The sequence below is a fragment of the Helianthus annuus genome, chromosome 9 (assembly GCF_002127325.2).
Source record: "Helianthus annuus cultivar XRQ/B chromosome 9, HanXRQr2.0-SUNRISE, whole genome shotgun sequence".
Lineage (NCBI taxonomy): Eukaryota > Viridiplantae > Streptophyta > Magnoliopsida > Asterales > Asteraceae > Helianthus > Helianthus annuus.
This window is the reverse complement of record NC_035441.2, coordinates 56,418,361-56,440,959: the sequence shown is the minus strand read 5'-3', so window position 1 is coordinate 56,440,959 and position 22,599 is coordinate 56,418,361. Positions and strand designations below refer to the sequence as shown.

Here is a 22,599-nt window from a genome sequence, read left to right as displayed (position 1 = left end):
GAGGTATACTGTGATGCTTCAAAATTAGGATACGGATGTGTGTTAATGCAACGTAAGAAGGTGATTGCGTATGCTTCTAGACAATTGAAAAAGCACGAAGAAAATTATACGACTCATGATCTAGAATTAGGAGCCATAATTTTTGCCCTTAAGATATGGAGACATTATCTGTATAGAAGTAAGTTTACTGTTTATACCGATCATAAGAGTCTAAAATATATATTTGGACAGAAAGAGTTAAACATGAGGCAAAGAAGATGGATGGAGATGCTAAGCGATTAAGACTGTGATATTCAATATCACGAAGGAAAGGCAAATGTAGTTGCAGATGCCTTAAGTCGTAAGTGTTATGAGAAACAGAAACGAGTCCGTGCTCTGAGGTTAAATCTACAAGTAGATTTAACGGCACAAATCAAAGAAATTCAGAAAACAGCGATCCAAGATGATGCTGAAGGAATGAAAGGTTACCTAAAAGAACTAGAACAAGGAAATGATGGAATTTGGAAATTCCATAAGAAACGAATTTGGGTACCTAAGAAAGGAGAGTTAAGAAATAAGATTTTAGAAGAAGCTCATAAATCTAGGTATACCATGCACCCAGGAAACAATAAGATGTACCAAGATTTAAGAACTAATTTCTGGTGGATAGGAATGAAAAAGGATATAGCTGAATACGTATCCAAATGCTTGACTTGTTCACAAGTTAAAGCTGAACACCAAAAACCTTCAGGACTACTACAACAGTTAGAAATGCCGGTATGGAAATGGGAACTTATAACAATGGACTTTGTTACAAAGTTACCCAAAACCAAAAGAGGTAATGATGCGATTTGGGTAATTGTAGACCGATTAACCAAGTCAGCTCATTTCTTACCAATGAAAGAAACCTTTAGTATGGAAAGGTTAGCACAACTCTACGTAGACGAAGTAGTATCCCTACATGGAGTTCCACTCTCCATTGTATCGGATAGAGATAGTCGTTTTACATCTCATTTCTGGAAAAGTTTTCAGAAAGCAATGGGAACTCGACTAAATCTAAGTACTGCATATCATCCACAAACAGACGGACAGAGTGAAAGGACAATACAAACGCTAGAAGACATGCTCCGAGCATGTGTAATTGACTTTGGTGGTAATTGGGATAGCCATTTGCCATTAATTGAATTCTCCTATAACAATAGTTATCATTCAAGCATCGAAGCTGCACCATTCGAAGCATTGTACGGACGTAAGTGCAGAACCCCAGTATGTTGGGCAGAAATCGGAGAAAGTCAATTAGCAGGTCCTGAAATTGTACAAGAAACTACTGACAAAATAACTCAGATCAAGGAAAGATTAAAAACGGCTCGAGATCGTCAGAAGAGCTATGCAGACAATCGTCGCAAGCCACTCGAATTCCAAATAGGAGATAAGGTACTTTTAAAAGTTTCTCCTTGGAAAGGAATAGTACGATTCGGAAAGAAAGGAAAGCTAAGTCCGAGATATGTTGGACCATTCCCAGTGATTCAACGAATCGGACCAGTTGCTTATCGTTTGCAACTACCAGAAGAACTGGCTGGAGTACATGATGTATTTCATGTATCCAATCTCAAGAAATGTTTAGCAGATGAATCTCTGGTAGTACCTCTTCAAGATATAGAGGTGAACGAAAAGTTGAAGTTTATAGAGAAACCACTACAGATCGAGGACAGAAAAGTCAAGTTTCTCAAGCACAAACGACTAGTATTGGTCAAAATCAAATGGAATTCAAGGAGAGGACCAGAATACACTTGGGAACTGGAATCGGAGATGAAGCGAAAGTACCCTCATCTGTTCCAGTAAATCTCGAGGACGAGATTTTTCTTAAGGTGGGGAGGATGTAACAACTGTCACGAAAATCCATAATTAGGATGATAATTAGGTAATAAGGAAACCCTAATTGAAAAACCCACGTGATTCTGCATAAACCCTAAAATTTTCATTACAATCAGAATCAGGATCAGGGCCCCTAAAACCCAGGGGGGATAAACCCTATTTGATAATATCTAAACGAATTTTTGCGTGGAAGTTAAGTTTCGGTCGAAACTGATTCAGCAAAGCTATACCCACAGCAAGGCTACCCTAGGCTATATAGGTATCCCAGGCGAGTCGCGACAGGGTCAGGAATATCTTCCGCGACACGCGGGGGAGTCCAAATTCAAGTATAAATAGAAGGGGTTGGGACTTGATTTCAGACGTTAATTCGACGAAGAAATACTCTCTGTAGGTCGAGATATCACTATTATACCACAATTAAACACACACTAATCACGAGGTGCTGCCGCAATCAGGGTAATAACTCAATCGCTATTACGATTCAACGTCCGATTGATTATAACTATCCAACGATAGTCCGGGTGCTGCTCAATTGAGCTTGTACTTTGATTATTCGTCGTGATTTCGATTTGAATATTAGAGTGCTGTTCGAATTCGGACTATGCTCTGTTATTCGTTGTGAATCCGATTGAATTATCGAGTATTGCACTGATTAATCGTTGTGAAGGTTTAATCTCGTGAATTGACGTAACTGCTGTATTAGTTACTAACCTGTGTGTGTGCATTGTGTTAAATTAGGTTTAAGCAAGGCTAATCAGTAGGCTTATATCTATTGCTCGTTAAATCTGCAAAGTGAGTCATTCTTCTTTTTAAACTGTTTTCTCACAGTTTGTGAGTAGGTATTACAATACCTCAAATTATTTTCAAGGTTATAATTACAGGGATTAAGTCTTTATAATCACCAAATTACAGCTGGTATGTGGGGTATTGTGCACATTACTGTTATTATCACTCTATGTGAGTGAATATTACTCTATGTGAGTTATTTCTACTCTGTGTGAGTACACCGTCACTATTTGGGCAACGGGACCCAATAGTGGTATGACCACAGTCACAGAAATGAATCGAGTGACAAATACCCATTCTTGATAATTGGTTGATAGAAACATTGTAATCGCTCTTAATACTGTAAATTATAACTAAAGGGTCGTTTTAGAAAATAGAATGATTCACTCAGTATTTCCCTGCTGACAAAACCTTTTTCAAACATGTTTCAGGTGATCTGTGTGATCCAGGAAAAGTGCAGTAAAGCACTATCAAGCTCAGAGAAGTGGCTCAGTGTAAATAAACCAATAAAACGTGTTTTGAAAAATAAAGATTTCTGGGTGAAATCAACTATTGTACAATATGGGATTTATCCCTTAGACTTTGTATAATATATTAAGCGAACATATTTTACGGATAAAAGATCCTGTTATAAAAAGACTTCCGCTGCCGCATAAATTAAATACCATGGGAACTGCCTCGCGGTCCCCCGACTCCGTCCAGGGTGGGTCGAGGGGCCGTGACATCCAATACACTACCCGCTACCCCTCTGGTTTGTCCAAACTCGACTCCTGTTTCGTCACCTATACCTATACCGCCGCCCCTACCATCTATCCCACCCGGGCAAAAGCCCGGATTTTTAAACCTCGCCATCGTGCAGATTTGGCACACACCACCACTTTTCTCTTACATCGTGCCTTATTTGCCGAGACTGACCCTCAAACATATCATGTTGCTTCAACAGATTCCAAAAGGCTTAAAGCTATGTACGATGAAATTAATGCCCTTCATAAAAATTGCACTTGGTCCCTTGTTCCTCGACCAACAAATGCCAATGTTGTTGGCTCCAAGTGGCTCTTTAGAACCTAATTTAAGTCTAACGGGTCGGTTGATCGGTACAAGGCAAGACTTGTTGCCCAAGGATTTTCTCAAGTCAAGGGTCTCGACTATTCTCACACTTTTAGCCCGGTTGTCAAAGCTGCCACTGTATGTACTATTCTTGCCTTAGCTATCATAAACAACAACTGGAATCTTCATCAACTGGATGTTAACAATGCCTTTCTACATGGGCAGTTAAATGAAGATGTTTTTATGGAACAACCAATGGGTTTCATTAAACCCAATTTTCCATCTCACGTTTGCAAATTGAACAAAGCCATCTATGGCTTAAAACAGGCACCCAGGGCTTGGTTTCATCGCCTATGCATTTTTCTCACAAACAATGGTTTCTCCTGTAGTCATGCGGATCCATCTTTATTCATCTTTAAACGTGACTCCTGTATCATGTACCTTCTGGTTTATGTTGATGATTTGATTTTAACAGGCAATCAACCTTCCACAATAGCATCCTTCATATCATGTATTAACAAAGAATTTGCCATCAAGGATCTTGGGAAACTCAACTATTTTTTGGGTTTGAAGGTTACCTACACCCCACATGGACTTTTCTTGAATCAATCTAAATATACCATAGATATTTTAAATCGTGCTAAGACGTTGGATGCAAAACCAGCATCAACACCCTTAAGCACCAACGCAAATTTTGTTTCAACAGGTGATCCTTTTTCAGATGCTACTCACTATAGGTCCATCATAGTTGCTCTCCAATATTTGACGATCACGGGACCTAACATATCATATGCAGTTGTAACACCTCGTAAAATCATACCCAATAAAATAAAGACACGTGTCACATAAGATAAACGTGTCAGGAATCCGGATCAAGTAAAAGATGTATGATAGGATTTAAAATGTCGACATGTTAATAAATACCTCTAAGCGACAAAATTTTAAATCCCAAGACCTTAAATCATTATGATAAACATCTGATATACAAAACCGGTTATTCCTATAATAAATAAATTCAGTTATAAAGAAATTGAGTTCTTAAAGTGATGTTACAACAAGCTCATAAACAAATTCTTATTCAAAAGAATTTAACTTATTCAAATGCATGACAAGATTCTCCACAAGAATCCAAGGATGATTAAGTGCATGGCAAAGGTCTTTTATAACCTTTCGGGACTGATTAAAGTGGTCCCATGCTGTTGCAAAAGACCAAAGATTCGAATTTTGGAAGATTGCATGGTCAAAGCTTGAAAGTTTGCAAGTTTTTGTTTTCTGGTCATCGGATACGGACCGTATGGCATTAGGCTTACGGTCTGCAAGCACTGCAACTGGGCGATTAATCCAAGGTCGGTTACGGACAGCAAAGCCAAGGGCTTACGGTCCGTAAGAGGTGCTTACGGTCCGCATGGCTTTTAGCTTACGGTCTGTAAGACAGTCGCTGGCAGCAGAAAATGGACAGATGCCTGTTTAGCCTGTTGCACCACCTTACTTAAGTGGTTTTCAAATTCTGGGACTTGGCAACTGGTTTTGGCATCATAGAGGGCACCTGGACTCATCTAGGATCATTCCTAGACTTAGGTGTAAGAATCTCATGCATTCTTGTTTACTATAAAAGGGTCCATTGTTGCAACATTAAGCTTGCTCACTCCAATTTCATCCAAGGCAATTCTCTGGAGCTCTCTGATCAGCAACAACCTTTCTTAGGATCCCTGATCATACTTATGAGTCTTGTAAGTGTCCTTAACTTTCTTTAATTCAGTTTAGCTTAGTTAATTAGCTTAAAGTCAAACCGTCATAATTAAGATTTGACTTCGAGATTAATCAATAATTATCCAGTCAAATCTAGAATTGAAAATACCTATGAGTTGGTAATTATGTGGGTAATAAACCCTTAAAAAGGGTACTCTCTGATTGCCATTCTAAGTAGGTTAAATGTCGGGTCAAAGTTAACTTTAAAAAGTCAACAGAAAGCTTATTTTCAAATTAAGGCATAATTAGCAATGTAGAAGCCATGCAACCTGTTTTGTCACTAATATAACTTGGTAATTAATGTAAGAACATGTCTAAACATGTTCAACCCGACAATTTTCAGTTTAGGCTCGGTTTGGGACCGAAAGTCGCATAGTTTGACTTCTGCTTTGACTTTTAGTTCTGACCCGTTTAAGCATCGTTTAGGAATGCCTTAGAGCTTTACTAGGACCAAGTTACCTATAAGTATAACCCTCTGAGATTATACAATGTGGTTCATTAGTTATCCGATTCATATGCATATTTCCGTTAATTGCTTAAATGTTGACTATTATGCCCTTTTCATCATAAAATGTAATTTTCAAAAAAATAAAAGAGTAGAAACCTTCATTGCTGAATTATAAACTTGTCCCTAAAATTTGACATCAGTTTGAGGTCTAGATTAGGAGTTATGCTCATTAGCGTAAATAAGAAGCTTTTTAGTAATCAACTGGCCTAATTAGCATATAGCCTATCTAAACCCAATTTTTGATACCATCTTTTTACCTACTGATATAAAATAATATTTTGGGATTTTTGGAGATTTTTAATTATTTTTAGGCTGAGCATAACTTAGAGTTCTAAGCTTGATTCGGTTATTGCCGGTTTTGCCCTTTTTGACTATAAAATGAGTTCTACAAATCTTTTTGACCCCAAACCTTTTTCTACTGATCCAAAATAATAAATAAAATATTCTGAGCCTTCTAGAATAATAAAAATATCAGTTTTCCTTCGAAAACCCGGAAATGGCTCCAAAACGCCTTTTTAAGCGTTTTTAACACATAGTATGTATTAAAACAAGTTTAAACATATAAGGGTTGATGCCTGCTGATATTTTCAGTAAATTTTTATATTTTAACAGTAAGCAAAAGTTTTAAACTCAGATTTCCAGTTTTGACCTTTTAGGCTTATGTGAAATTACCAAAATGCCCCTACGGTGCATAGTATGGTCATAATTAATAAATTTCACACATATATGATACCCTACTATTATAACTTATTAAACTAAGTATTTTTACTGATTAAATCAGACCTGTAACTTAGATTACTATTTAAACTCTTTTATAACCTTCAAATTGACCAAAATACCCCTACGGGGCATAGTTTGTGTTTAAACTCATTTTGGGCATAATAGAAGATATCTTACTGATGTCACAAAATATTTAAGGCGTATTAACTTAGGAAACTTGTATATGATTCACTCGGTTGCCCGTTACGCATTATTCGCGTTCGGTTCGGTTTATGTGACTAGTTTGCATAAATTGACCAAAACGGGTCAAACCTTATAATTTTTGTCTCAAAATCTAGAGTGTATTTAGTTTACCCATATTATACAAGTCTTCAAACTTGTCGGGTCTAGATCACATTATATTCCGATCTTCGCGTATTTATGCGTTTAAAGCGCATTATCCTTTAAAACTAACCTGTCTAAGCTTAGGCTAAATTAAAGACCCGTTAGGAATCTAATAGGTTATTAAAAAACCTTCGTTCCAGATTTAGAAGCCCAGTAAAAGCTATCTGTACTTGCTGATTTGATATACGGCTGGGATTGAATTTATATTTAGCTCAGGTAAATACTTTTAACTTATTTTCCTTATACGGGCTTGGGGTACGGTATATAAAATACCGCTTGGTCGGGCATTGAATTTTTATCCGTATGAAGGTTAATTCATTAAAATGACCCGTTTAAATTGTTTTGTTTGCTTAAAGCCTTTGGGGGTTAATGACCATGTCCCAGATATCCTTGGCATCATTCAAAGAAATGGCCGCGATCTTAGCACGCGGGTGTAGGCGTACACCCGCTAGTGCATTTATAAATAATAAGGTGTAACCGCCGGTTTCGAGAATAACCCGCCGCGGGACTATACCAGATGATGTGTCAATTAATCTTTAACCCGGTGTTCACCCCGGGCTACTGAATGCATAAGAAACATGTAATTCTCTTACAAGTTTATATATAAATAATTATCCCAAGTTTTAAAAATCTTTTGTGCCATGTGCATTCAAATCAATTTTAAACATTTTCAAAATGAGTCAGTTAAATTGTATTTACCAGTGTAAACTGACGTATTTTCCCAAAAAGGCTAAGTGCAGGCACTACTCGTAATAGGCTGGTCTCTCCTAGCATCAAATAGAAGTCTCGTAAGCTTAGATGCCTGAAGTCTGTTGAACAAAGTTTCCTCTTTATTTTGATCCGCATGTGGATCTGTTTCAACTGTTTGTGATACTTAATATTACAATTTTATTCGGTTGAAATAAATCTATCTTTTGCTTCCGCTGTGCATTTAAATTGTGTTGTTTGACTATGATGATATCAACTACGTCACGATACTCCCCACCGGTAATACATGGAAATATCGGGGTGTGACAGGTTGGTATCAGAGCCAACACTGAGTGAATTAAACACTAGCCTTTTGTGTTTAATCTTAGTTACACAAATTGCACATTCCTCGATCCTCGAGTCTAGACAAATAACATAGGACAAATTCTGTTTTGTTTTATTTTTGTCTTTTATTATATATATATATATATATATATATATATATATATATATATATATATATATATATATATATATATATATATATATATATATTCTTGGTTGTTATCTTTATTTATGTTGACAGGTCCAATATGCCGCCGAGGTTTAGAAGAGGAAGAGGCAAGGCCCCAGTGATGGGCCATGACCACGAGGCCGGGCCTTCCCACCGGCGCACACCATCGATCACCATGAGCACTAGCCCCCAAGAACCTTGGAGGACCTACATAGAACCCGGGAGACGATCTGTCTCTCTAAGCTCATCACCGTCTTACCACCACTCCTTCGGGCCACATTCAGAAAATGAACCCAGCAACCCCCAACCTTCATTCATACCTCTTCAGCGATCGAATTCGCACCACTCTTTCGGCGACCCCACTCCTGCCTTTCAGAGCCGGTTCAACCCGGCTAACTACATTCAAGAACCCGTGGGTTTTAACCCATTGGGACCAGAGGACCATTTCTCCGGCGATCACGCCATGGATATGGACGAGGACACGGATCCCGTCGAGCCTGCAACCGGGACCCCAAACCATCCCATCGAGATCTCTGATGGGTCCTCGTTTCATGGATCGCCTTACCGCGGTCCGGATAGCTATCAGGCGAGGTTCAACCAGATTGAGTGGTATTTTACCCCCTCTAAGCACTCGTCTCCGTACCAGCAGCAGCAGCAGGATCCTTCTGAGGATTCTCGCTTTGTGGCAGTTACTCCACCGCCACCACCACCAGTACAACAGCCGCCTCCGTAGCCACCGAGTCGACGAAGATCAAACGCACGAATGTCTGTGCAAGGAGGAGTGCGTATCAGCACTCCTCAACCCTCAAGTGGCAGTCACTACCCGCCACTCCAAGAAGAAAACCCGCAGATGGGGGGACCATCAAACCCCGCCCCAGAAGTAAACTTTGCGCCTGTAGCGCCACCATTGGGTTTTGGTAACCCAATCCCTGCATACGCCGGTTCAGCGACGTATAACCCATTTGAGCAGCCGGCCCACACCAACTACAACTATGCGGAGGTCGACCCATATCAAGCAGCGTGGGACTACAACGCTCTTCATCCAGAAGGGCCCTATGGTGGTCCTTGGACCACTGGGTACCCACCTTATGTGTACCAGCACCCGCCACCTCCTCAACCTCTGTATCAGCAGCTGCCGCAGTCGCAACTGATCCCGCCAGAACGCCAACGAGAGGTTCTCGATAGACTGGACCAAGTTGAGCGGGAATTTCAAGAAGACCGCAGGGAACGTCAAGGCTTCTTCAAAGGTTTGGCAGGCCTACTCAAGGGGAAGTCCAAGAGAAGGGATTTTTGAAAATCCTTGTTTATTTTATTTATGTTGTAATCAAGTCCCTGCGTGGACTTTTGTTTCTGTACTCGGCCCCTGTGTGGGCTTGTCTTTTCGTACTCTGCCCCTGCGTGGGCATGTCTTTCTGTTGACCCCTACGTGGGTATGTTTGTTTGTTTAAAGCCCCTGCGTGGGCATGTTATTTCAATAGAAGTCCCGTTTAGGGCAAAATTTGTACTTGTTTAAATTTTCTTAATGGAATGGTTTAAATTTAAATTTTCATATTTATTGTTAATTATATGCATAAACATAAAACATAAAGTAAATGAAAATAACATTCCTATTTAAAAGATCTACCATTATAATAAAATGGAAAAATCTAAAAAGGACAAGACCTAGCCATATGTCATCTTAAGACAGGGCCAAGATGGTAGTTCTGTAATTAGATTCAGATCCATATTAACATCTCTCATTAGGATTATTCTGCGTTAAATATTAAAAAGAATCTTAAGGGTAAAACATAGCCATATGTCATTGCGGACATGGCCAAGATGGTAAAACCTGCACAAAAGATTCCAATTCTTGTTAATATCTGAAAGTGTGTTAACATTCTTGGCAAAATGTGATTCGATAAAATCGTATGAGTCATCTTTAAATTGGGTTATTTTAATTTTCCTTTAATTATATAACCATCCCTTAAGGATGAAGTACCTACTGGCTATAATTAATATCCTTTGAGACTAAAGACAGTAGTAGCCTACAACTCCCTGTCTAGAAAAGGTAATGAACTTTGATTCAAAATCCTAATACCTCGATTTTGTAAAAATCCTGGTTTATGAATTAAAATCTGTCTATGTGACTAGGCTTTTGTGCTATTATTAAAGGATTGTAAGAAAGGTCCTAAATCAATATAAATAATTAACAAATTAACTAAAATGGCTATTAAAACCATGGTTAATAAATCATAAAATGCTGTAAAACCTTCTAAATAAACCTTGTCCATTATTTCTTTTATGTAGCAAATCAAGCTACATGACTAGGTCAGAAGAGGTAAACAGTCATCCGGTGGAAAACCATGATAACACTAAAATACATGTGACCAGAGCAGAACTGCAAGCATTAATAGATAATGCTGTTACCAAAGCAATGGAGCGGCAATATAGTGAATATAGTGGGACTCGAAGTAGGACCCTATCCACACCGCCCTCTTAATCTGTTCCTAAAACTCATTCTGAAGCCCACAGCAAACCACCCTCTACCCAACCTAAGCCTAAGAAAGAGGATGTTCAGCATTCCTCAAACCAACACAGTGTTCCATCTAAAAGAATAGTGCTTGATAAAGAACCACGTGCTAAAGGTTGTACTTATAAATACTTTGTTTCATGTAAACCCTGGGATTTCACTAGGGAGAAAGGAGCAGTGGATTGCATGACATGGTTGGATGAAATGGACACTATAGTAGATATTAGTGGTTGTGCTGAAAGAGATATTGTAAAGTTTGTATCTCAGTCATTCAAGGGTGAGACCCTAGCCTGGTGGAGGTCGTTGATTCAAGCTACCGGTAAGATTCCATTGTACAATATGACATGGGATCAATTTGTTACTCTCATCAAGGAGAACTACTGCCCTCAGCATGAGGCTGAAAAGATTGAGTCTGATTTCCTATCGCTGGTTATGAAAAACTTGGATTGCCAAGCTTACCTTATGAGGTTTAATACAATGTCAAGATTGGTTCCTTATCTTGTGACCCTGGAACCTAAAAGAATAGCTCGTTTCATTGGGGGTTTAGCCCCAGAGATTAAGGCAAGTGTAAAGGCCTCTCGGCCAGCTACATTCAGGTCTGCAGCTGATATATCCTTGTCCCTCACACTGGACGCGGTCAGGCAGAAATCGCTGAGGAACACAAATGTTGAAAAGAGAAAGCGTGAGGATGACAACTCACGGCGTTTGGATAAGAAACGCAAGGGAAATTCCAACCATAAGAAGAGTTCTGGGTCTAAGAAGGAGGGTCATCAGTCGGGCGATAAGCCCAAGTGTAAAATCTGCAAGAAGCATCATTTTGGGAAATGCAGATATGAGTCAAAATCCCAATCACAGCCAAGGGCATGTGGGATTGGCAAATCCTTTGAACACAAGACTCTCGATTACAAGAAGATCAAAGATGCCACATGCTACAACTGCAACGAGAAAGGGCATATTAAGTCCAACTGCCCGAAATTTGCAAAGAAGGCGGAGGAAGGGAAAAAGACCAATGCCAGGGTCTTTCAGATGAATGCACAGGAGGCTATCCAGAACAACAGGTACCTTCCTAATTAATGATGTTTATGCAAGAGTGTTATTTGATTCTGGAGCAGATAAGTCTTTTGTAGACAATAAGTTTTGTGAATTGTTGAAATTGCCTGTTAAAACCTTAAGTGTGAAGTATGAGGTTGAGTTAGCCGATGGCACAATAGAAACAACCTCAACTTTGTTAGAAGGATGTGTCATATTCATTAGGAACCATTCCTTCCCGTTACCCTTACTTCCCTTTAAGTTAGCCGGTTTTGATATAGTGATAGGCATGGATTGGTTATCGCATAACCAAGCCCAGATCGTCTGCAATAAGAAGCAAGTGGTGATCAAGACTCTGTCTGGTGAGCCACTTACCATTCAGGGAGATACCCAGTATGGATTGCCTGAGCAGGTGGCTATGCTCAAAGCATCCAGATGTCTAAGGAAAAGTTGTGTCATTTATATGGCACAGGTAACCATTGATGAGCAGAAGCCCAAGATTGAAGATATTCCGGTCATTTCTGAATACGCTGAAGTTTTCCCTGAAGAACTACCTGGCTTACCACCAGATAGGCAAGTAGAATTCAGAATTGACAACATCCCTGGAGCAGCACCTGTTGCGAGAGCACCTTATAGGTTGGCACCAACAGAGATGAAGGAATTGAGGACATAGCTAGATGATTTGCTAACCAAAGGTTTCATTAGACCTAGTTCGTCTCCATGGGGAGTGCCAATCCTGTTTGTCAAAAAGAAGGATGGATCAATGTGTCTATGCATTGATTACCATGAGCTTAATAAGGTTACTATCAAGAATAGGTATCCTTTGCCCAGGATCGACGATCTGTTCGATCAATTACAAGGAGTAAGCTATTTCTCTATGATCGATTTGAGGTTTGGCTATCACCAGTTGAAGGTTAAAGATGAAGATATACACAAGATTGCGTTTAGGACTCGCTATGGTCATTATGAGTTCTTAGTGATGCCTTTTGGGCTCACTAATGCACCTGCCGCATTCATGGATCTCATGAATCGCGTTTGCAAGCCTTACTTGGATAAATTTGTCATCGTCTTCGTCGATGACATTCTCATTTACTCGAAGAGTCGAGCTGACCACGAGAAGCATCTCCGTTGCATTCTGAAACTGCTACATCAAGAAAAGCTCTATGCCAAATTTTGCAAAGCGTGAATTCTGGCTTCGTGAAGTCCAATTCCTTGGACATGTTGTCAGCGAGCGTGGTATCCAAGTGGATCCCTCTAAAATTGAAGCTATTATGAAATGGCAAGAGCCGAAGACGCCTACGGAAATTCGCAGCTTCCTAGGACTGGCAGGTTACTATAGGTGATTTCTCGAAAACTTCTCAAGAATTGCAGCACCCATGACTCTTCTAACTCGCAAGAATAGCAAGTTTGACTGGGGGCTAAGCAACAAAAATCCTTCGATGTTTTGAAGCAGAAGTTAAGCAATGCTCCTGTATTGAACTACACCACCCATGACTTGGAGTTGGGTGCCGTTGTATTCGCACTAAAACTATGGAGGCATTACTTGTATGGAACTAAGTGTGTGATCTATTCTGATCACAAGAGCCTTCAACATTTGTTTAATCAGAAGGATTTAAACATGAGGCAGCGACGTTGGATGGAAACTTTGAATGATTAATGACTGTGAAATAAGATACCATCCAGGCAAGGCAAATGTAGTTGCTGATGCTTTAAGCAGAAAGGAAAGAGTGAAATCTATAAGAATCAATGCCAAGAGCATTGAAATAAAGAATAGCTTGAATGAAAGGTTGTTAGCTGCGCAAAAGGAAGTTGTTTTGGAAACTAACTATCCTGATGAAAAGCTAGGACTAACTAAAGAACAGTTATCCTATGGAAAGGACGGAATCCTAAGATTAAATGGACGAATATGGGTTCCAGTTTATGGAGGACTTCGGGATGTCATCCTCCAAGAAGCCCACAGTTCCAAATATTCCATTCATCCTGGAGCTGATAAGATGTACCAGGATCTGAAGGCAAATTATTGGTGGATAGGCTTGAAGAAGTCTATAGCTGCCTTTGTAGCTAAATGTTTGACATGCGCGCAAGTCAAAGCCGAACATCAAAAGCCGTCAGGTTTGCTACAACAGCTTGAAATTCCCACTTGGAAATGGGAAATGGTGACAATGGATTTCATCACCAAGTTGCCAAAGATAAAGAAAGGAAATGATACTATATGGGTTATAGTTGATAGACTGACTAAGTCAGCACATTTCTTACCCATTAAGGAGACTTATAACTCTGACATGTTAGCCCAATTGTACGTGGAAAAGATTGTATCCCTTCATGGCGTACCAGTGTCTATTATCTCTGACAGAGATACTAGATACACATCTCATTTTTGGAAAAGTTTCCAACAGTTTTTGGGCACGCGCTTGAATTTTAGTATGGCTTACCATCCTCAGACGGATGGGTAGAGTGAGCGTACCATTCAAACTCTGGAAGACATGCTACGTGCATGTGTAATTGATTTAGGTGGTAGTTGGGACAAGCACCTGCCGTTGGTCGAGTTCTCCTATAACAATAGCTACCATACAAGCATTCAAGCTGCGCCTTTTGAGGCATTATATGGTAGGAAATGCAGAACGCCTATTTGTTGGGTAGAAGTAGGGGAAGCTCAATTATCAGGTCCTGACATAGTCTTTGAAACGACAGACAAGATTGTCCAGATTCATGACCGCCTGAAAGCTGCCAGGGATAGGCAGAAAAGTTATGCTGATAAAAGGCGAAAACCTCTAAAGTTTGAGGTTGGTGATAAAGTCTTGCTTAAAGTGTCGCCCTGGAAAGGGGTGATGTGATTTGGTAAGAAAGGTAAGTTAAGCCCAAGGTATATAGGACCATTCGAGATCATCGAATGTGTAGGAACAGTGGCTTATAAGTTAAACTTACCTGAAGAGCTCAGTGGTATTCATAATGTATTCCACACCTGCAATCTGAAGAAACGTCTGGCTGATGAATCGCTAGTCATACCACATACAGATGTGCACATAGATGAGAGCTTGAAATTTGTGGAGAAACCTTTGTCGATCGAGGATCGACAGGTTAAGAAGCTCCGAAGAAAGCATGTGCCAATTGTCAAGGTAAAATGGGATGCCCGCAGATGCCCTGAATATACGTGGGAGTTAGAGTCCACCATGAAAGAAAAGTACCCTCATTTATTATAGTAAATCTCGAGGTCGAGATTTCTTTTAAGGGGGGTGAGGATGTAACACCTCGTAAAATCATACCCAATAAAATAAAGACACGTGTCACATAAGATAAACGTGTCAGGAATCCGGATCAAGTAAAAGATGTATGATAGGATTTAAAATGTCGACATGTTAATAAATACCTCTGAGCGACAAAATATTAAATCCCAAGACCTTAAATCATTATGATAAACATCTGATATACTAAACCGGTTATCCCTGTAATAAATAAATTCAGTTATAAAGAAATTGAGTTCTTAAAGTGATGTTACAACAAGCACATAATCAAATTCTTATTCAAAAGAATTTAACTTATTCAAATGCATGACAAGATTCTCCACAAGAATCCAAGGATGATTAAGTGCATGGCAAAGGTCTTTTATATCCTTTCGGGACTGATTAAAGTGGTCCCATACTGTTGCAAAAGACCCAAGATTCGAATTTTGAAAGATTGCATGGTCAAAGCTTGAAAGTTTGCAAGTTTTTGTTTTCTGATCATCGGATACGGACCGTATGGCATTAGGCTTACGGTCCGCAAGCACTGCAACTGGGCGATTAATCCAAGGTCGGTTACGGACCGCAAAGCCAAGGGCTTACAGTCCGTAAGAGGTGCTTACGGTCCGCAAGGCTTTTAGCTTACGGTCCGTAAGACAGTTGCTGGAAGCAGAAAATGGACAGATGCCTGTTCAGCCTGTTGCACCGCCTTAGTTAAGTGGTTTTCGAATTCTGGGACTTGGCAACTGGTTTTGGCATCATAGAGGGCACCTGGACTCATCTGGGATCATTCCTAGACTTAGGTGTAAGAATCTCATGCATTCTTGTTTACTATAAAAGGGTCTATTGTTGCAACATTAAGCTTGCTCATTCCAATTTCATCTAAGGCAATTCTCTGGAGCTCTCTGATCAGCAACAAGCTTTCTTAGGATCCCTGATCATACTTATGACTCTTGTAAGTGTCCTTAACTTTCTTTAATTCAGTTTAGCTTAGTTAATTAGCTTAAAGTCAAACCGTCGTAATTAAGATTTGACTTCAAGATTAATCAATAATTATCCAGTCAAATCTCGAATTGAAAATACCTATGAGTTGGTAATTATGTGGGTAAAAAACCCTTAAAAAGGGTACTCTCTGATTCCCACTCTAAGTAGGTTAAATGTCGGGTCAAAGTTAAGTTTAAAAAGTCAACAGAAAGCTTATTTTCAAATTAAGGCATAATTAGCAATGTAGAAGCCATGCAACCTGTTTTGTCATTAATATAACTTGGTAATTAATGTAAGAACATGTCTAAACATGTTCAACCCGACAATTTTCAGTTTAGCCTCAGTTTGGGACCGGAAGTCGCATAGTTTGACTTCTGCTTTGACTTTTAGTTCTGACCCGTTTAAGCATAGTTTAGGAATGCCTTAGAGCTTTATTAGGACCAAGTTACCTATAAGTATAACCCTCTGAGATTATACAACGTGGTTCATTAGTTATCCGATTCATATGCATATTTCCGTTAATTGCTTAAATGTTGACTATTATGCCCTTTTCATCTTAAAATGTAATTTCCAAAAAAATAAAAGAGTAGAAACCTTCATTGCTGAATTATAAACTTGTCCCTAAAATTTGACATCAGTTTGAGATCTAGATTAGGAGTTATGCTCATTAACGTAAATAAGAAGCTTTTTAGCAATTAAATGGCCTAATTAGCATATAGCCTATCTAAACCCAATTTTTGATACCAAACTTTTTACCTACTGATATAAAATAATATTTTGGGATTTTTGGAGATTCTTAATTATTTTTAGGCTGAGCATAACTTAGAGTTCTATGCTTGATTCGGTTATTGCCGGTTTTGCCCTTTTTTACTATAAAATGAGTTCTACAAATCTTTTTGACCCAAAACCTTTTTCTACTGATCCAAAATGATAAATAAAATATTTTGAGCCTTCTGGAATAATAAAAATATCAGTTTTCCTTCGAAAACCCGGAAATGGCTCCAAAACGCCTTTTTAAGCGTTTTTAACACATAGTATGTATTAAAACAAGTTTAAACATATAAGGGTTGATGCCTGCTGATATTTTCAGTAAATTTTTATATTTTAACAGTAAGCAAAAGTTTTAAACTCAGATTTCCTGTTTTGACCTTTTAGGCTTATGTGAAATTACCAAAATGCCCCTACGGTGCATAGTATGGTCATAATTAATAAATTTCACACATATATGATACCCTACTATTATAACTTATTAAACTAAGTATTTTTACTAATTAAATCAGAACTGTAACTCAGATTACTATTAAAACCCTTTTATAACCTTCAAATTGACCAAAATACCCCTACGGGGCATAGTTTGAGTTTAAACTCATTTTGGGCATAATAGAAGATATCTTACTGATGTCACAACATGTTTAAGGCATATTAACTTAGGATACTTGTATATGTTTCATTCGGTTATCCATTGAATTTTTATTCGTATGAAGGTTAATCCATTGAAATGACCTGTTTAAATTGTTTTGTTTGCTTAAAGCCTTTGGGGGTTACTAACCATGTCCCGGATATCCTTGGCATCATTCAAAGAAATGGCCACGACCTTAGCACGCGGGTGTAGGCGTACACCCGCTAGTGCATTTATAAATAATAAGGTGTAACCGCCAGTTTCGGGAATAACCCGCCGCGGGACTATACCAGGTGGTGTGTCAATTAATCTTTAACCCGGTGTTCAACCCGGGCTACTGAACGCATAAGAAACATGTACTTCTTTTACAAGTTTATATATAAATAATTATCCCAAGTTATAAAATACTTTTGTGCCATCTGCATTCAAATCAATTTTAAACATTTTCAAAATGAGTAAGTTAAATTGTATTTACTAGTGTAAACTGACGTATTTTCCCAAAAAGGCTAAGTGTAGGTACAACTCGTAATAGGCTGGTCTCTCCTAGCATCAAATAGAAGTCTCGCAAGCTTAGATTTCTGAAGTCTGTTGAACAAAGTTTCCTCTTTATTTTGATCCGCCTGTGGATCTATTTCAACTGTTTGTGATACTTAATATTAAAAAATTATTCGGTTGAAATAAATCTATCTTTAAGACGGCTGATAGAGGTCTCGGATCAGGATGAGGTCAGGGAAGTGGCGGATGAGGATTGTGATGATGATGAAGTCTCGGATCAGGATGAGGTCTCGGATTGTGGATCTTTAATAACACTTTTAGTGCTTTGGATTGTGGATCTTTAATAACACTTTTAGTAACACTTTTAGTGCTTTGGAAACACTTTTAGTGCTTTGGAAACACCTTTATGATTGTGGATCTTTAATAACACCTTTATGATTGTGGATTGTGATGATGATGAGGTGGATCAGGATGACGTCAGGGAAGTGGCAGATGAGGATTGTGGATCTTTAATAACACTTTTAGTGCTTTGGAAACACCTAGTAATGATTGTGATGATGAGGTCTTGAATCAGGATGAGGTCAGGGAAGTGGCGGATGAAAGGACCTTGTTTATGCAAAATAAGACGGCTGATGGAGGTTCTTTTTCAGGGGCAAGCACTCCTGCTGTCGAGGTTTCCAATGGATAGTATAGCCAGCTGGAATATAAGGGGATTGAACCACCCTCTAAAACAAAAAGTGGTTCGTCATGTAATTAAGGAGAATAATTTAAAGGTTTGTGCCATTTTAGAGTCTCACGTACAAGTTGATAAGCTGAACAATGTATGTAGCAAACTTTATAAGGGATGGGATTGGTTGTCGAATGGGAACTTGTGTCATAAAGGCACGAGAATCATCGTTGGTTGGAACCCGAGGGATGTGGATGTTATGCTCTTATCTTCTACGGATCAAGTAATGCATCTCCAAATAGTGTTTAAAGGTCAGAAGAAGGCTATGTTTTGTTCGATGGTCTATGCTAGCAATGACTACAAAGAGAGAAAGGAGCTATGGAAGTCGTTGAATAGGCACATGTGTTTTGTTAATGATAAACCTTGGGCTATTTTGGGTGATTTTAACGCAGTTCTTGAACTTGGTGATACTCACATGGGTGCTTCAGGAATCTCGGTTAGTATGATGGACTTTAAAGAGTGTGTTTTGAATATTGAGGTCTTTGATGTTAAGAGTTTGGGTATGCATTTTACGTGGAACCAGAAACCTAAAAATGGTATAGGAATTATGAGAAAGATAGATAGGATCATGGTCAATTGCCACTTCACAGATGTTTTTTCCTAATTCGTTTTCGGTTTTTCTTCCTCACCGAGTGTCGGATCATTCGGCCTGTGTGCTAAAGTTGCCGGAAGTTATCAGATGCAAACATAGACCTTTCAAGTTCCCTAATTTTCTTACTCTTAAAGCTGATTTCATAAATATCGTTAAGGATGGATGGGCCACTAGTATTGATGGGTTCCTATGTTTAGAGTGGTGAAATAGCTTAGAAGTTTAAAACACCCATTTAGGTCTCTTCTCCGTCAACAAGGGAACCTGCATTTGCGTGTGTCTAGTATAAGGAAGGAGCTTGATGACTTGCAAGGCAAGGTGGATAAGGATCCGGACAACTATTCACTGCGAAATTTGGCAGCTGAGTGTCAGAAAAAGTTCATGGAGGTTATGTAGACGAAGAACGATTCTTAAAACAAAAAGCGAAACAGAATTGGTTGCAAGTTGGTGATGCAAACACAAAATTTTTTCATAATATGGTTAAAAGCAGGAATCATATTGCTCAAATACAATTTATAAAAGATGCGAATGGTAATGATTTTGAAGGAAAGGAAGTGGCTAATGTTCTTGTGGAGCACTTTAAAGCGTTTCTAGGAATCAAGGGTAATGTGACCAACCATCCAAATAGTGAATGTTTTCCTAGACGTCTTAGTGTCGAAAAGGCAAATCTCATGATTCGGGAAGTTTCTAACAAGGAAATAAAGTCTGCTTTTTTGATGTTGGAGATGACAAAGCACCGGGTCCAGATGGCTATTCGTCAGCGTTCTTTAAAAAATGGCAGATAATTGGTGAGGAGGTGAGTTTCGCTATCAAGGATTTCTTTAGAAGTGGCCGGCTCTTACAAGAAATCAATCATACATTTCTGGCGTTGATTCCAAAAGTGAACACCCCTACGTATGTTACTAATTACCGCCCTATCTCATGTTGTAATGTTATTTATAAAGCTATTAGTAAGATTCTTACTAATAGACTTCTTGAGGGGATCAATGATGTTGTGAGCATCAATCAATCAGCTTTTGTTCCTGGTCGTAGAATATCAGACAACATCCTGCTAACACAGGAATTGCTTCATAATTATCACAGAAATACGGGCCCGCCAAGGTGTGCTTTCAAAGTCGACATACAGAAAGCATATGATACTGTGGACCGGGATTTCCTACGGGCAACGCTATTAGGGTTTGGTTTTCATGCAACAATGGTAAATTGGGTTATGAGTTGCGTCACTTCAACCTCGTACTCGATCAGCATAAATGGAGAGATTCATGGATATTTTAAAGGTCAAAGGGGTTTGAGACAAGGAGACCCCATCTCTCCGTACTTGTTCACGCTAGTCATGGAGGTCCTCACTTCCATTCTGCAGCACGCTGCCAATATTCATGCGGGATTTCGGTTTCATAATAATTGCAAGAAACAAAAAATCATTAACTTTTGTTTTGCAGATGACTTGTTTCTGTTTGCTAGAGGTGACACTGAGTCAGTGAAAGTCATTATGGAATCTCTGAATATGTTTAGAGATATGCCCGGGTTCGTTCCAAGCTTGAGTAAAACTACTTCTTTCTTCTGTAATGTTCCGACTCGAGTCAAGAACCAGATTGTGGCCATTGTACCGTTTTCTGAAGGATCGCTACCAATTAAGTGTCTGGGAGTCCCGCTTATTGCCTCTAGACTTCTTAAAAGTGATTGCAAGGTTTTGGTGGAAAAAATTTCTAAGAGACTTTTGGATTGGAAGACGAAGTTCCTCTCATTCGCGGGGAGATTACAACTGGTTAACTCTGTCTTAGCTGCTATGTACTCTTATTGGGCTGCCGTTTTTAGTCTCCCGGCTAGTATCATCAAGAATATCGAGAGGATTATGAAGGATTTTCTATGGCACCAAGGGTCTTTGGGTTCGAACAAAGCGAAAGTAGCGTGGAAAGATGTTTGCCTTCCTAAGTCCGAAGGAGGGTTGGATATTAGAAAGGTTTTGGATGTGAACAAGGCTTTAATGACCTTTCATATTCATAGCATTGTCTCGGGTCGGAAATCTCTTTGGGTCGAGTGGATCTATGCTCATCGGCTAAGAGGTAGGAGTTTTTGGGATGTTAAGGTGCCGCAAAACTCTTCATGGGGTTGGAGGAAAATATTGTCCTTCAGGAGTTCCGTGCGCAAATTCTTTTGGAAGCAAATAGGGAATGGAGAATCTACGTCGTTATGGCATGACACTTGGTGCCTGCATTGTCCGCTCAGTCGCTATATTTCTCCTAGAAACATGTCCCAACAAGGTTTTTCAATCGACTCTAAAGTAGCTGATGTTGTTGGCAATGGCATTTGGAGTTGGCCGGACGCTTGGAGGGATCTCTTTCCGGTTCTATTCCAAATGAATCCTATTAATATCAGTCCGAACAGACAAGATATTACTCTTTGGCGAACCAATGCTGGTAAACTGATGCCGTTCTTTTCCAAGCTGGTATGGGAGACTACTCGATCACGTGGTAACGAAGTAGAATGGGCTAAGGTTGTATGGTCGGGATGTAATATTCCTAGACATTCTTTCCCCTGCTGGTTGATCTTTCGCAGGAAATTATGGACACAAGACAGAATTCGAAAATGGAACTGCATAACTAGTGGTTCTATGAACATGATGTGTTGCTTATTGTGTCAGCGAGAGATGGATTCACATGAGCATTTGTTTTTTGAATGCTCGTATTCCTCCACAGTTTTGGACGCTATCAAGGAGAAGTCTAGTATGAAGACGGTTCCTAATAAATGGGAAGACATCATGAGGTGGTTGCTACCGAAAGCAAGTTCCAGATCTTTGAACTCGGTTATTGCTAAACTTTCTATTAAGGCGGCTGCTTATTTTGTTTGGCAAGAAAGGAATTATAGATTTTTTAATAATCAACTGAGACCGCCGAAAATGTTAACGGACATCATCATCGATACAGTGAAGTTGAAATTATTATCATTCAAGTATAAAGATAAGCCGCATGTGAGGAAGATCTTGGATGATTGGAAGCTGAGTTCAGTGGATACCTTCAAAGCGACCTGATATGTTTTACCATTAGTGTCTAGGTGGTTTTGCTTTGTTTAGCTTTGTTGGTTTGTTGTTTACTCTTATGTGGCATGTCATGTAAGAGAATTGGTGTAGGTTTCTCTACTCCACTTGTGTATTTTTGGTTTGATTGGAAATGAAATCACCGGGGTAAATCCCTTTACCCAAAAAGAAATAAATCTATCTTTTGCTTTCGCTATGCATTTAAATTATGTTGTTTGACTATGATGATATCAACTACGTCACGATACTCCCCACCGGTAATACATGGAAATATCGGGGTGTGACAGCAGTGAATCAAGTTAGTCAGTTCTTGCATGCTCCTACCTTTACCCACTTTCAAGAGATTAAAAGAATTTTGTGCTATCT

General features: G+C 39.2%; 1 protein-coding gene across 1 annotated transcript; it reads left to right on the top strand.

The window, feature by feature from the left end:
• Positions 1–18,515: 18,515 nt before the first annotated feature.
• LOC110875758 lies at positions 18,516–22,227 on the top strand. The gene is made up of 4 exons (XM_022123961.1): positions 18,516–19,110; positions 19,746–19,861; positions 19,981–21,693; positions 21,841–22,227. Exons 1-4 carry the CDS (start codon positions 18,516–18,518, stop codon positions 22,225–22,227), a joined length of 2,811 nt encoding a protein of 936 aa, XP_021979653.1.
• The last annotated feature ends 372 nt before the right edge of the window (positions 22,228–22,599 follow it).

What these genes read in the sequence shown, in the direction of transcription:
- LOC110875758 (XM_022123961.1), top strand. Translation starts at nt 18,516, where the DNA reads ATGGAGGTTCTTTTTCAGGGGCAAGCACTCCTGCTGTCGAGGTTTCCA. An exon ending in CTTTGATGTTAAGAGTTTGG is followed by an intron (nt 19,111 to 19,745) that starts GTATGCATTTTA and finishes ATGATTTTGAAG; the next exon opens with GAAAGGAAGTGGCTAATGTT. An exon ending in GACGTCTTAGTGTCGAAAAG is followed by an intron (nt 19,862 to 19,980) that starts GCAAATCTCATG and finishes AAAAAATGGCAG; the next exon opens with ATAATTGGTGAGGAGGTGAG.